At 39.2% G+C, this 16636-nt stretch overlaps 1 protein-coding gene across 1 annotated transcript; it reads right to left on the bottom strand.

Moving 5' to 3' along the window:
• Nucleotides 1-11598: 11598 nt before the first annotated feature.
• LOC121243656 (putative leucine-rich repeat receptor-like serine/threonine-protein kinase At2g24130) lies at nucleotides 11599-15700 on the bottom strand. The gene is made up of 2 exons (XM_041141780.1): nucleotides 13153-15700; nucleotides 11599-12156 (listed from the first exon to the last, which is right to left on the bottom strand). The coding sequence occupies exons 1-2, from the start codon at nucleotides 15698-15700 to the stop codon at nucleotides 11750-11752; spliced, it is 2955 nt and encodes a 984-aa protein (XP_040997714.1). The 3' UTR covers nucleotides 11599-11749.
• Between the last annotated feature and the right edge of the window lie 936 nt (nucleotides 15701-16636).

Below are 16636 nucleotides of genomic sequence, written 5' to 3'. Positions count from 1 at the left end.
TCGTGCCGACTCCGTGGCCCCTCTGCTGGTGGGGGCTAGAGGATACTTGGCCACGTACGCGCTGGGCGCAGAACTGAGCATCGCTACGAAGTCAGGACGTACGGATGATCCCTAGGGGAGATCATGGTGCATTGGTTAATGGAATAATGAGTTGTTTTCTGGGAAAATAGCGTGTGTTGATTAAAAGGTTTTTATGTGATTCATTTTCTGGAAAAATGAGATTTTATTGATTTGGGTCATTTTCTGGGAAAATGACGGAGTATTCTTTTTGGGCCAAAATGGAATTTTGGTGTGTATTGAAAATATCTATTTTCGGAGAAAATATTATTTTTTGGATTTAATGCATATCTCATAATATGCATGCATGTTGGTAGCATTAATATATTTTTATCTCGTGGTTATTTGGGTTATACTTACCTGCGGTACCATTTTGTGGTAACGCAGATTTTGATGCAGAGGAGGATGAGGGTGAGCCTGAGGAGTCGGCTCCGCCCAAGGAGTGATCTGGGATCACTCGTTTTGGTTTGAGACTTGTAAAATATTTATTATGGATGACTGTATAATTTTTTAAACATTTTTACTGACTGTTTAAATTGTATTAACAATTCTGGTACTTAGTTGTATTAATTATCCGCTGCGTTGTTTTTGTATACTGTTGCATGTACATACACTTGGCACTAACGTTGGGATGTGTGACCCTATTGTCATCATCCCGGCGTCTCGATTCCCGTGTCTCCTTACATCGGGGTCGTGGGCGCCACAGGTGGTATCAGAGCAGTTCGGCTCTGGGTAAACCCACATGTCCCTTAGGTGAAGTACCAGAAATATTATTTTAAAAATATAAGTTAAATTATTTATTTTAAGGTATCATTTAATATGAATTTATTATTTATTTTGTTTATGTTATATTATTTTATTTTACTTTATCTTAGTTATTTCAGTGTTACTTTTGTTTTGTGTTTGATTTTGTTCGGGTGTTTAAACGGAGTTAAAGATTGTTATGACAGGAAGATGGTGAGACCAAGAAGGCAAGCTAATGAGTCCGAAAATGAATTACCAAGAGGTGATGGAAATTATGCCATGACGAGGGCGTTGAATAGGATGACAGAGTTCCTCCAACAGAATTTCCGACCTCCGCAAGGAGATTTAAATAGAGTTGTCCAAGTTGGGTGCACCTATGAGCGCTTCCTAGCGCATAGGACTCCTGCCTTTACTGGGGAGGAGGATCCACTGCGAGCTAGGAGGTGGATAGAAGATCTTGAGAGAATATTTGAGGTTTGTGGGTGCACGGAGGCCCAAATGGTATTGTATGGAAGCTATATGCTGCAAGGTGAAGCGGGAAACTGGTGGCAGACCAAGCGGCAACTCCTAGAAATGGAGTTCGGATCTTTTGCTGCTGTGTCCTGGCAGCGATTCAAGAAGGAGTTCAACGACCGTTTCTTTCCTGTTGCGGTGAGACGGTAAAAGGCTCAGGAATTCAATAATTTGGTACAAGGAGACATGACGGTTGAGTAATATGCTAGGAAATTCATGGAGCTTGGGCGATTAGCTACTCACCTCATTGCCACTGAGGAGTTACGAGTTGAGCGTTTCCACGAGGGTCTGCGCCATGATATACGCAGACAAGTAGCCTGTCTTGAGATTGTGGATTTTCAGAAATTAGTAGATTTGGCCACTGTTGCAGAGCGGGAAAATACTTTTGTGGTAGGCTCCCCTCTAGGCCAGAAGAGGCGGAGTTTTGCTGGTGAGGGCAGTAGTTCTAGGTCACCACATAAGTTTGTACAGAGGACTGGGGCCCGTTCGCAGGCAGCCACTGGAGTTCGTGCAGGAGGTCAAGCTCTAGTTTGTAGCAGGTGTAATAGAGCCCATGAGGGTGACTGTGGCCAGAGAGGGATCCAGTGCTTTAGATGTGGCCAGTCGTGTCACTTTGCTCGTGAGTGTCCCAGTCAAGCTCAAGGAAGTCAAGGAGGACGAGGAGGTCGACGAGGCGGGAGGAGCAGCCAGAGACAGTTAGTACAAGCCCGAGTATATGCTGTGACTCCTGGTGATGTGGATTATGGGGCTGCAAAGACCCACGATGCTGGGGTGATTACTGGTATGCTTTTAATTTAATTTTTGGACTTGATGTTTGGTGTGAGTTGGTTTTTGGATTTATCTGGTGTATGTGTTTGCTTCAGGTAGAGTTCGTCTATATGATTTTTATGCATGTACCTTGTTTGATTCTGGGGCGTCTCAATCTTTTGTGTCCGCTACTTTTGCTCAGATGTGCAATCTAGTCACCGAGCCGTTACCACAATCCTTGGTAGTGACTCTTCCAAATGGTGAGCTGGTGTGGTGCTCCAAGGTTGCTTTAGGCTGTCCTTTGGATTTTGGTGGGAGGACATTAGATGCAGATTTGATTGTATTCAAGTTGCTTGGATTTGACATAATTTTAGGTATGGATTGGTTGCATCGATATTCTGCAAATATCAATTGTAGAAGTCAGATAATTGGCTTACAACTTTCGAATGGAGAGTATTTGAAATTCGTGGGAAGCAAGTTGAAAGCAAGACCTGCAGTTATATCTGCAATTCAAGCTAAGAGAGATATAGCATGTGGAGCAGATGCTTTTTTGGTTCAAGTGGTGTCTACTCCATCCGAGAAGAAGTCTTTAGTGGATATTCCGGTTGTGGAAGAATTCCCTGATGTATTCGTGGACGAGTTGCCCGGATTGCCTCCTGTTCGTGATTTGGAATTTGTTATTGATTTGGAACCTGGAGCGGCTCTTGTGCATAAGACTCCTTACCATATGGCACCGTCTGAGTTAAAAGAGTTGAAAATTCAATTGCAGGAACTTGTTGATAAAGGATTTATTCAGCCTAGTACTTCACCGTGGGGAGCGCCTGTTTTGTTTGTCAAGAAGAAGGATGGTACACTCAGAATGTGCATCGACTATCGGGAACTTAACAAGGTGACTATCAAGAATAAGTATCCTCTTCTTAGAATTGATGATTTGTTTAACCAGCTTCAAGGAGCAGCTGTCTTTTCGAAGATTGATTTGAGATTAGGGTACTATCAGTTGAGAATAAAAGATAAGGACGTGCCCAAGACTGCTTTCAGGACGAGGTATGGGCATTATGAATTTAAGGTGATGTCTTTTGGGTTAGCTAATGCCCCTGCCGCTTTTATGGATTTGATTAATAGGGTGTTTCAGCCTTTTTTGGATTCTTTTGTGGTGGTGTTCCTTGACGATATTCTGATTTATTCGCGAGATGTGGAAGAACATGTTTGTCACCTTCGTTTGGCACTTGGAAAATTAAGGGAGCATCAGTTATATGCTAAGCTGAGTAAGTGTGAATTCTGGTTGGAAGAAGTTAAATTTCTTGGTCATGTGATTTCCCAGGAGGGAGTGGCCGTAGATCCTAGCAAAGTGGAAGTTGTTTTGTCATGGCCTCGCCCTTCAATAGTTCGTGAGATACGGAGTTTCTTGGGACTTGCCGGTTATTATCGAAGATTTGTGGAGGGATTTTCTCGACTATCTAGACCTCTCACTGCTTTGACTAGAAAGAATGCTGAGTTTGTATGGTCTGATAGATGTGAGAGAAGTTTCCTAGAGTTGAAGAGAAGATTGACAACGGCACCTGTTTTGGCACTTCCGGAGCCACACAAGCCATTTGTGATTTTTAGTGATGCATCTAAATTCGGGTTGGGATGTGTTCTTATGCAAGAAGATCGAGTTGATGCTTATGCATCTCGCCAGTTGAAAATTCATGAGAGGAATTATCCCACCCATGATTTGGAATTGGCGGCTATAGTTTTTGCTCTTAAGATTTGGCGGCATTATCTGTATGGCGAAGTCTGTGAAGTCTATACCAACCACAAGAGTTTGAAGTATCTGTTTACTCAGAAGAATCTCAATATGAGGCAGAGGAGGTGGTTAGAACTGATTAGCGACTACCAATGTGAGATCAAGTATCATCCTGAAAAGGCGAATCTAGTCGCATACGCTTTAAGTAGGAAGTCTCAACAGGTGGAAGAAGCAGAGTCGTCAGATGTGGATTCTCTCCTTTGCGGGATGAGGAGACTTCTTATTGAAAGTTTGCAAAGAATTATTATCTTTGGTTTTAGATGTCCGGGTTGTGGATTTTGAAGAATTGAAGACTATTCAAATAAGGGATCCAAAGTTGTTGGCCATCAGAAAGAGAGTCAGAAAGTCTAAAGGACCCTTGCACTATAGTCTGGATAAGGATGGTATCCTTCGGTTTTGGGATCGTAGGATGATTCCCCGAGATTCAGAATTTAAGGAGCGAATTTTGGCAGAGGTTCATGCGGCTCCTTATTTAGTTCATCCAGGAAGCACGAAAATGTATCGAGATTTAAAGAAAAATTACTGGTGGGAAGGAATGAAGGTGGATATTGCCATGTCTATCGAGAAATGCAACACGTGCCGTCAAGTTAAAGCTGAACATCAAAGACCTGCTGGTAGGCTTCAACCTCTCCCTATTCCTGAGTGGAAGTGGGATGATATTTCTATGGATTTTGTTGTGGGTTTGCCGAGGACTCCTAGTGGAAAGAACTTAGTTTGGGTGATTGTTGACCGGTTGACCAAGAGTGCCCATTTCTTGCCTATCAATAACACTGACTCTTTGGGTAAGTTGACTCGGTTGTATGTTAAGGAGATAGTGCGTTTGCACGGAATGCCCACGAGTATCGTGTCAGATTGGGACCAGCGGTTCACTTCCCATTTTTGGAAGAGTTTGTAGGCAGCTTTAGGCACTAAGTTGAAGTTTAGTACTGCATATCACCCACAGACAGACGGTCAATCAGAGCGTACTATCCAGACTTTTGAGGATATGTTGCGTGCTTGTGTCTTGGAATTTCAGGGAAGTTGGGAGAATCACCTGCCACTAATTGAGTTTGCTTACAATAATAGTTTTCATTCCTCCATTCAGATGGCCCCGTATGAAGCTTTATATGGGAGAAAGTGTAGATCACCGTTGTGTTGGGATGGAGTTGGCGAAAGTAAATTGATTGGGCCTGAGATAATTCAAGAAATGAAGGACCAAGTTCAGTTTATAAGGACTAAAATGGCGGAAGCCCAAAGTCGCCAAAAGAGTTATGCAGATACAAGGAGAAGAGATTTGTCATTTGAGATAGGCGATTGGGTTTACCTTAAAGTCTCTCCGATGAAGGGGTTAAGCGCTTTGGCAAGAAGGGAAAGCTTAGTCCGAGGTATGTTGGCCCTTTCCAGATTATAGAGAAAGTTGGGTTAGTTGCTTATAGAGTTGCCCTGCCGGATTATTTTAGGGATGTCCATGATGTGTTCCATGTGTCGTCTTTGAAGAAGAGTTTTGGACAGCTAGATCCGCGTTTTGTCGACTCTGAACGCATTGAACTTCGGCCTAATCTTTCTTATGAAGTTGCCCCGACTCAAATTGTGGATTGGAAAGAGCAAATGTTAAGGTCTAAGACAATACCTTTGGTGAAGGTGTCATGGGGTGATCCGATGGCTCAGGATTTCTCTTGGGAGAGAGAAGCTGACATGAGAGAGCAGTACCCGTATCTGTTTGATTGATTCTGGCGGTATGTTCTTAAGTTTGCTCCTAGTTGAATCTTATTCATGTCTTAGTTTAATGTTGACCTTGCCAATTTCGAGGACGAAATTTTTTTTTAAGGGGGGGAGGATGTAACACCTTGTATTTTAGTGTATTTTTACTGAAGGATTATTTTTAATAATTCAAAAATTTATTCTCTTATTTTATAATTATCGGATATTTTTAAATGGGTTATTTTATGATCTTTAAATTGTAAAAATTAAATTGTTATGTTTTCTTAATATTTATTTATTGTTGTACATTTAAATTATTATTCTTTTTAAATTAATTGATTGTGAGATTTAATTATTTTATTTTCATTGTATCATTACGTTTAATTTATTTTAATTGATTTGCTGTTTTAAAATCATTTTCGTTGGATCATTTTTGTGACCCAGGAGGTAAGGATTGGACCTCATTTCTTTTTCCCACTTTTCTTTTTTTTCTCTTTTTCTTTCCTTTTTCTTCTTTCTTCCGCAACTCCTTCCCCGCGCGCTGCGTCCTCCCTCTCTCTCTCCCCGTGCGCTTCTCCTTCCACCCAACCCATCGCCGTCGCGCCGTCGCACCGCCGTGCGCGACACCGCCCATCCCATCAGCTTCCCCACCGGCCGGCGACCACCCCCCTCCATTTCCAGCTCCTCCATCGCCGCCGATAGCCCCCACGCACCACTCCAAGCCGCGGCGCATCTTGAGCTCCAGCGCCGCCGTCGCGCCACCTCCGGCCGCCACCTCTTCACCACTTCATCCTCGACCTCCGAGCAACCCAATGGACCCAACTCCAGCTCCGATCCGCCACCGGTGAAGCACATTCAACTCCATCTCCGTTTCAGAATTTTTGGCCTTAAAACTACCATTTGCACTGCCACCCACGGCAAACCACCACCACCATTGGCTTCACCGACCTCTCTAGGCCCTATCCTATCAATTTCGGGTCTTAGTTTGTCTTCGTTGAAAAGTGAATTTTTGAGACCCACGGCCACAATGTATTTTACATTGTTACGTTGCTGAGTCACCACTTCTTGCACCTCCGTGATCCTTCGAAAATCATATTATAGCGCTGTAAGTATTTTTCTAAAGAACTATCGTGATTTAAATATATTTTTACACTAACTCATATTATTGTGAACTGGTTGGACATGCCAGACTGAGTTCGAGGAGTTCGGGGGTCGGATGGATTGTAAACGGAGTTGTTTGTTTGGTTGGTATTGTGAATTGTTGGTTGCTGGTTTTGGTGTTGTTCATGTATATGGCATATTGCACGCATGATCATGTTTGTAAAGGAAACTGGGTTTTCGTGTACATGCATTCATGTTCATGTGTTTCATGAAAACTGGGTTTTCATGTGTTAAAGGATTTTGGGTGCGTGTGTATCACGACCCCAAGCCGAGATGGGGCATTATCTCGGTGGAGCTCCTCTGGTCACTCGGGAGCGGAATATACTGAGTGACGTCTCCTGAGTTGTCGCTGGGTGACAACGGGATCAGACGAGATGGTCTCGTGCCGACTCCGTGGCCCCTCTGCTGGTGGGGGCTAGAGGATGCTTGGCCACGTACGCGCTGGGCGCAGAACTAGGCATCGCTCGTTGCGTAGTGGGTGCTTGGCCACGAAGGCGCTGGGCGCAGAACTGAGCATCGCTACGAAGCCAGGATGTGCGGATGATCCCTAGGGGAGATCATGGTGCATTGGTTAATGGAATAATGAGCTGTTTTCTGGGAAAATAACGTGTGTTGATTAAAAGGTTTTTATGTGATTCATTTTCTAGGAAAATGAGATTTTATTGATTTGGATCATTTTCGGGAAAATGACGAGTATTCTTTTTGGGCCAAAATGAGATTTTGGCGTGTGTTGAAAATATCTATTTTCGGGAAAAATAGTATTTTTTGGATTTAATACATATCTCATCATATGCATGCATGTTGGTAGCATTAATGTATTTTTATCTCGTGGTTATTTGGGTTATACTTACCTGCGGTACTATTTTGTGGTAACGCAGATTTTGATGCAGAGGAAGATGAGGGTGAGCCTGAGGAGTCGGCTCCTCCCGAGGAGTGATCTAGGATCACTCGTTTTGGTTTGAGACTTGTAAAATATTTATTATGGATGACTGTATAATTTTTTAAACATTTTTACTGACTGTTTAAATTGTATTAACAATTCTGGTACTTAGTTGTATTAATTATCCGCTGCGTTGTTTTTGTACACTGTTGCATGTACATACACTTGGCACTAACGTTGGGATGTGTGACCATGTTATCATCATCCCGGCGTCTCTATTCCCGTGTCTCCTTACATGGGGGTCGTGGGCGCCACACCTTTTCTGAAATCTCCTTGTGATTTGTTTCTATATTTCTTCTGAAGTAACTTTGTAAATGAGTACTGTGCACTTTCAACTCATTTTAAGTGCAGTTTTGGTCCTATCCCATATAAATGACACAGACCTTGTTCGTTCAATGTTTATAAATAATGCCTAGATCACTCTGCTATTATGGCTTTTAGCTCTATATATAAGGGTTTGTTCGGTTACACAAAATCAAATTATCTCATCTCATATAATTATTACAATTTTTTCAAACTCTCACACAAAATATATTACATTATTCAATTTTTTCAAATCACAAAAGTAAAATTATATTAAAAAAATTATATTATAACAATATTTTATTCAATTTTTAACAAAATATATTATCTTATTTCATCTGAACTGTGTAACCAAATGAGGCATAAGAGTAGTACTAATTCTTTGAGATCCTTATGTGCTTAATATATGTGGCTGTTGTAATAATATATCAGGTTCCCCAGTGGGACTTTTTATTTTCTGAATATAACATCAGTTAGGAATATGGCCGATGCTGCAATGGTAGTGGAAATCGTGGTTTTGTGATTGAAGAAAAGTTCCCCTTTCTGGCAAGTACACGTATCAACTTACATGATGAGTACTTCCCAGGGAGGATACGTGATGGGGCAGAAGATCAAGCAACAGATTATATTTATGGGCATCCATTTGTCAAATTTGATAATGAAATAATCAAAAGAGAGTACAGGACTTATTGAAGTTATTGGAACATTAACGAATTTATAGGACAATAACAGATTGGCTTAATCTTTTAATAGTAAGGGTCTCCTAATGAGTCTGAAAGTCGTCCTATTAGTAAGTTCTTTAAAGTGATCCAATCAATATATATCTACAAAAGTTCGGGTGACATCATCAAGTGGTCATGTATGTCATGTGTCTATCTCTCTTCCACTTAATATAGGCATATTAGGCGTCCCTCTCTCCAACTTGATCCCTCAAATTCGAATAAGAACTTGAGAGATCTTCTTTTGATTATAAAGATTTGCATGCAGCAGTTAATCTCGTAATCTCATAGGCTTATCGAAGTTGTTAACAAAGTAAGACTTGGCCTTGAATGTTTTCAGAAAACTATTCAATTCATTTAATCTAATAATTACAACTTTTTCAAATTCCTATACAAAATAAAATAAAGAATTCAATTTTTTTAAATCCAAAAATAAAAATAATATTTAACAAAAATATTCTAACAATATTTTGTTTAATTTTTAACTTTAATCTCAACTTATCTAATCTCATCTTCAAAAACAAACGAGGCCGCTAGTCAATCTAAATAATAACTAAAGGATATCCTCATCATTAATTCCTTTAATGTTATAGGAAATCCTCCCGATATTGTTTAGCTTGTGCAGTGGGGACCTAAATAATGGTGGATTTTCAACCTTTCAAGGTCATTTGCAGTGTAACTGAACCGAACTTTTGAAACTTGGCTTGATACGAGTGCATGTCTGGAATTGAGCCATTTCCACTCAAACTCAAAAACAATAAATTAGATCATGTATCAGTGGCTATGGATTCATACCATGCACGGAGACATGTGTGAAGAAGAGAAAATAAAACCTGTGATGGAGATTGTTACAATTGAAACTTGGCTTCAACACATGATGCCACTTGCTAGTACTACAACTTACTTCTCCCCCGAGTCCTAAAGTTCATCATGAACAGGTAATTAAATAACATTTCCTATATATAGCAGTTGGTACGTGCGGATTTCAGATGATCAAAGACTATATATATTATATTATATATATATATGGTCCGTTCTTCAAGTTTGTATTTTTTTATGTTTTACTTTTACTTAGTTTTTGTTTTATTGTTGCTGGTAGAACAGCAGATTTGTCTGTCCGAAAGGATCTTTTTTTTTTTAATGGTATTAATGGCATTAATGTCAACTAGAGATTGTTTCCTAACATGTACTAATAAAGAAGAAGGAGAAAGATTAATCAAGGTTTCGTTTGTTCACAGTCCTCTAATCTTATTTTATTTAATGTCAATATGAATACTTTGCAGAAAGAGATAGAGATCAGGGTCTATACATAGTGGTGGTAGGTTATGGTTTTAGGAGGTGATAAATGGGAAAGAACTATATATATAGTTGAGGTTATGATTTGTTCTAGGACTTAATTAATATATGTTTTGTTCCCAACTTGCTTATATATTAACAGGCCAGTTAAATATACATGCATTAATTAGAGGAGATTGGCCGGTGGAAAGTGTTTGATCTTCTGGCTAGCAAGCATTGATCATGAGTACAACTGGACATAAGATAATATCTAAATGCCTAGGTGAGAAACACATTTGCATGCCTAGGATTGATGTCTTTATATTTGTTTAAAGATGAATGTTATGCATCAGCTACTGTTCACTCTCACACCTTACACTTGTAGCTTTTTGATAAGGTATATAGGTGTTTTTTTATAGGATGTGGGGTGGTGAATAGTGACTGTTGTGAAAAATTTTTCTTGTTTAAAATCCAAGGAATATTGGTCGGTATTTGAGTATCGAGAAAATACAATGGATGAGCTTAAACTTCTCTTTTTCAATATATTTATTTTCCCTTTGGCACTAGCTATAGACCAGTTCAATGAACTAAGCTTTTATGGTACTACTTTCCCCCTATCTATTTCTATTACTTAATTAGGTGTCATGATTTCTTGTTTGTGTATATATATATATATATATATATATATATATCCCTTATATTTGGTCGACCTTGCTGTATGCCTAATATTCTTTATGTTAAGATAAATATAAATGATTAATTGCCTCTAAAAATATGTTGAGTCTAAATTCGTGTCTGAACCAGATCATCAAGTACTACTTGTATGCCGAGAAAAATGGAAAAAAAAAAAAAAAAAAAAAAAAAAAAAATCAACTTTGTGTGCTGTTTTGGATTTTCATTGTATAATCTCTCAATCTTATCTTTTGTGAAAGACAATTTGACCTACTGCACAGCAAACATCGTGGTTCAGCGGCTTCCTCGTGCATGCGTCCTAGCTAGTGTATATATAAAGTGATAAAAAGGAATTTTGGTGGATTGTATCGTGTAATATTATAGTTATTATCAGCTTCCACTAGCTACTTATTTAAGGCAATATATATAAATCCATATCAATGTTAGGCAAAAAGTGAGCAGTTGAGTGCTATTTTGCTATGAAATCTGCTATGAAAATCAGTATGTGCTGCACAAACACAAATTACATGAGTTTTGTAAATTAATATGACAAAATAGATTTATGATTCATAATTCACAATCTTGGTCATTGATTGCATGAGTTGTTCCATTTTTAAGTCGGTGCATAAAACACACCATCCACATCACTTAAATAGTAATATTTGATCATTTATAATATTTAAATTTTAAAATTTATCTTTGAGATTATCAAATTATATTGGGTACTAAACACTTTAGAAAGTATGCTTTGCACACTAGTTTGAGAATAGAGTTTTTCCTGGTTGCATTAGTCAATTTTTAAATCCTAACAAAGTCAGAAAGGGCTGTCTTTGGTTGGTTAGGATATAATTAAGAATGTAACACAGCAAGCTAGAAATCTTCATCCAGATGACATAAGATCTCGTTGACCTGAGTGGAAGCAGAAAATTCTCTCTTTGTGCTCATGTATATGTCCATTAATAGTCGTTACATCTCATTAAGAAGAAAGTCTTACAGAAAAGCAATCAAAAGATGGCAATGTTTAGAAAAAAATATCATTTTAGCGGCTCATGATGTACAAAGCTGGTACGAGGCCGGAATGCTTTGCCAAAAAAATGAACTGAAAGAATGAAGTAATTATGAATAGTAACAAAAAATCTGAAACTTCAACAATCAGAAAACATTAGCAGCTTTCTGAGAGGATAGTTGCAGTGAGGAAGGATTAGAGAGATACTCCTTCAACCGTCCCATTTCATGTGCAGCATCCTGCATGCTTGGCCTAGCTGAAGGAGTGAACTGCGTGCACATAAGACCAAGCTCAATCATTTCCAGAATGACATCTATCCATACGTTATAGTAAGCCTTGGGCATTGCAGATGGGGCGCATGAGCACCTATCCAGTGCTCGTTCAACTATTGCCTCCAGCTTATTTGGATAGTGTCTTTTAACATATTCATGCAAGCTTGAACCTTCATGAATAAGAACATCTGTAGGGCGCCTTCCTGTCACCATTTCTAACAGAAGTACCCCAAAACTAAACACATCTCCTTCTGGTGAGGCGCTTTGACCCAATCCATATTCTGCAAGTTGATCATGAGAAATCTGTGAGCATAGCATTGGACTTAGGTAAAAAAAAACTATTAAATTTGTCATGATTTGGGCAGGCATGAGCTTTTTATGTTATGATTCATCGACTTTATTTTGGACCAATTATATCCTTGACTTTTGTGTTGGAAAATTGGTCCCAAGAATGCAGTGCTTGTTGTAATGATTACAAGCATTAATTTGAGTAAAAAATTTTGTACTACAGTTAGTAGCTTGATCACCAGAAAATTAACTATCTCAACTTGTAGAACCGATATTAATTGGGTGTTATTGCCAAAGCTTGTGGCTTTATTAGCATAATCTAGCATTTAAAATGAAGTATGGAGTTGGAAACGCCCCTCCCTCAACTCAATATATATATATATATATATATATTGGATATTATTTATTGTAGGGCTATATTTCAGGGAGAACTAGATAGATGGATTTCCTGAGACGTATTGCAAGCTAGGGGTGCTTCAGCTTCTATATATGAAGCATCTGTGCTAAGAATATAACATAAATGATATAGATATTTTTAAATTTATAGTAAGAGATAGATTTAATTATTTATATTATATTCTTAAAACTTATGAAAAGAAGTAAATAAATTTAATTAATATTCTTAAATTAGAGTATTAGATTTTTTTAACATCATTTGCTTGCAAAAAATAAATCTTGACCAATCATTTTATGTGTTGGATTCAGAATGAGAAATATAGTTCATTTGAATAACACAAACAAGAAGCAAACTCGAATAAAGACTACCTATAAATATCGATAAGAAGAAAGTAAGAGATCATTACAAAAAAAATGAGTATTTATATTGAATTATTTGTGACAATAATAACAGCAAAATTGTACTAATTTTAATAAAAAAAAATCATTTTCGCATATAACTAATGACAAGTTTATTTTTGTTTATAGCGTCGTAAACAGGAAAAAATCGCATGCATTTCAAAAATATGGCAGAAAAAGTAGTAGTTAATTACCAGGAGCTATGTAGCCGAGGGACCCGCATAATAAGCCATCTTTTGAGCTGATGGACTCTGTATCCTTATCAGAAACACTCTCATCGGCCCCCTTTACAAGCCTCGAAATTCCAAAATCAGTTACCAAAGCCGTCATGTCATGATCAAGAAGAATATTGCTCGGTTTAAGGTCACAGTGTACGACTTTAACTGGAGAGTGATGGTGCAAATAGGCCACCCCTTCAGCAACATCACTGCAGATGTTCACTAACTGAACCAAATCCAACCCATGATTCAATCCGTGGCTTGGGTACAGATGACTCTCCAGGCTCCCGTTTGACATTAGTGGAAGAACAAGAGCTTTAAACTCTGGCCTACTGCAAATTGTGATGATCCTTATTAAATTCCGGTGCCTTGTCCTCTTTAGGACTTGGCATTCTCTCTTAAAGCTCCCAAAAATTTCTCCAGCTGTCTTCGGATCCAACACCTTCACAGCTATTCTTGTATTATCTTGAAGAACTCCCTTGTAAACATGCCCAAATCGACCTGAACCAATGAGGCTTGAAGCAGTGAACCCGCCGGTGGCTTGAATAAGTTGTTCGTATGAGATTCTTGGGTACTTGAACTCTTTGTATTCTTGTTCATCATTTTCCATGTCCCCTCCATTGAAAACTGCCAGTTGGCTTCGGAATCTTGATCTGAGTACCAGGCGGTACCCAAATAGGCACAAAATGGGAATTGCAATTAAAGACAGGATTATTGACAGAATAAGCATATGATGAGAATTACGTCTTTTCCTGCATTTTGGCATGCCCTTTATCGAGCCACAAAGGCCACCATTGTCCAGAAAAGCGTCCATGGTGAGCGATGAAAATGCTCCCTTGTTGGAGACATTTCCATAGAACTTGTTGAAAGAGAAGTTCATGTGCGTAAGAGTAGAAGACACCTGAAGAGATTGAGGTATCTCTCCAACCAATTGGTTTGAAGACACATCAAGTTCTCGAAGATAAGGCAACTGCCCTATTGAAAATGGAAGAGGGCCTTCCAAGATATTATGTGAAAGGTTGAGTTTTTCTAATGCAATGCAGCTTTTGAGTTGTGGTGGGATGGTGCCGGATAGATTGTTAGAGGAAAAATCTATGGCTAGCACCATATCCATTTTGCTCAGCTCTAATGGTAAATACCCATATAGGTAATTGCTAGACAAGTTCAAGTATAACTTCAAGCTGCTCAAGCCTGCAACTTCACTGGGAATCACCCCTGAGATCCTGTTGTGAGAAAGGTCCAGAATTTCTAAATTGATGCATTTACCTAAACTTGGTGGTATTGTTCCGGAGAGCTGGTTCTCATAAAGAAAAAGCCTTCTTAACTGGGGAAGGTTGGCAAAACTATCCGGGATTGAACCTGAAAAATTGTTTCTCGACAAATCTAGAAGTCCTAGATGGGAAATCTCGCCGAGCGCCGAAGGAATCTTACCGGAGAGTGAATTATTCGATAAGTAAACCCTCTCTAGCTTCCCCATCCTGTATAGTTGGGGTGGGATTGATCCATTCAACAAGTTACTGGACAAGTTCAAGAGGGTAAGATTGACAAGGTTTGAGATGTGAGGAGGAATTGAGCCGTAGAGAAGATTGGTATCTAGGTGAATCTGTACAAGACTGGTAGAAAGATCACCAATAATATAAGGTATCTCTCCACCAAGATTGTTTCCCGCCAACTCGAGTTCTTGAAGGTTAGATGAATTTACCAAGGAAGCAAAGAAAGGCTCAAGGTTGGTGTTACCATCATGGCTAACAAAGGCATTGTAGGACAAATAGAATATCTCTAAGCTCGGCATTTCACGTACAATATCTGAGGGCAACTCCCCGCTTAACAAATTAGACTCCAAGTCCAGCCATTGAAGTTTTGTGGAGTTTGAAAGGGCTTGAGGTACACTTCCCACAAGATGGTTCGACCAAAGTAAAAGAAACCTTAACTCTTTCAGCCCACATTCATTCTTTAGGGGGATTTCACCGCTCAAAGAGTTGTTAGAAAGGTCTATATACTGCAAGGATAATGACCCATTGCAGAAAAGTGAATCCGGGATTTCACCTTCAAGCCGGTTGCTTCCCAAATCAAGATACACCATATTGTGCAGAAATCCCCACTCATAGGGAATTTTCCCTTCAAGGAGGTTCGAGGATAAGCTTAGCAGTCTGAGCTGAGAGAGAAAACCCAACTCTTTTGGAATATGACCTTGGAAGAAGTTCCTCGACAAGTCAAGAACCCTCAAGGATGAAAGATTGGCTAGAGCTGGAGAAATGGTGCCTCTAAGCCATGTTGCATTGAGGATAAGCTCTGTGACTCTGTCACCTGCATTGTTGCAGCTCACACCTGACCATTTGCACACATGAACATCAGAAGAGTTCCAATTATCAAGGACGTGTCCAGGGTCCGAAACGACCCCGGACATGAAAGAAAGCAATGATGCTCTATCATTCATTAGCTGAGCATTTTCTTCTGCATAGACTCCAAACAAAACAACGACCAAACACAAGAAACCAAACATGGGAAACTTACAAAACCCCATTGTGGGGGTATTGGCGCCCTTCTTCGAGCTAAAACTCAAAGAAAAAAGGGACACAGAGAGATAGGGAGAGGGAAAGAGTGGATGACACAACAGAAACGCAAGAACATGTGTGCTTAATTAGGAGATGAAAAAACTTGAGAGAGATGATCAATGCATGCTAGTAAGGAAGTTTAAAGCTACAAAAGCTAAGGAAGTTTAAAGCTACAAAAGCTTGAACCCCGTGTGCCTAACTGCCGTTGAAGGAGGGGACGTACGTTTGGCGCCGGTGATATTTGACTTTGAAAGTAACCAGTGGTCGTAGAACACGTGCGGAAGTGTGAAATGACACGTAAGCAACGTTCAGATTAGGGTAACAGTAGGTGGTGGACATGTCAGCACTAGCCGACCTAACGTTTGTATTTTGTCTAAATTATATCTCGGCGTTTGCTTGTGGGTTTGGGCTAATTTTAGTGGAATCTGTGCTGTTTATAAAGATAATCTAAGTTATAGCCACGTTTAGGGGGATGTGGGGCAGGGTGACGTGGCAATAAAGTACTATTGGTTTTGGTACCATTGTCGGCTGAAAAGGTGATGTGGTACAAGCACTATGGTGATGTCAATTTGGGTGACCATGCAAATACATACCTTGTTCGATAGCTAGCATTGCATTTAAGATCAGGTACATATGCATAGCAAACCATGCAAAGTTTATAGAAGGAACGAGAAGAGTAAGAAACTAGCTAACTCTGCGGAGAAAGAGATATTTTTTTAATTATAAAGAGATTTTATAAAAGTAAAATTATAAATTGACATGCCTTGATATGGTATATTAAGTTATAAAATTATTTTTATTGTAAAATAGATCTAATATATTCTATAAAATTATGTCAGTTTGCATGTTTATTTTTATAAGATCTTTTTGTGATTATAATATTTCTCATGAAATAAAAAACAAAA

The sequence above is a fragment of the Juglans microcarpa x Juglans regia genome, chromosome 8D, assembly GCF_004785595.1.
Source record: "Juglans microcarpa x Juglans regia isolate MS1-56 chromosome 8D, Jm3101_v1.0, whole genome shotgun sequence".
NCBI classification, from domain to species: domain Eukaryota; kingdom Viridiplantae; phylum Streptophyta; class Magnoliopsida; order Fagales; family Juglandaceae; genus Juglans; species Juglans microcarpa x Juglans regia.
This window is presented reverse-complemented; position numbering and strand designations above follow the sequence as displayed.

Excerpts from the sequence above, each read along its gene's own strand:
- LOC121243656 (XM_041141780.1), bottom strand. The coding sequence starts at position 15,700 with ATGGGGTTTTGTAAGTTTCCCATGTTTGGTTTCTTGTGTTTGGTCGTT. Across the intron at positions 12,157-13,152 it reads CCTCGGCTACATAGCTCCTG|AATATGGATTGGGTCAAAGC; the intron begins GTAATTAACTAC and ends ATCAACTTGCAG.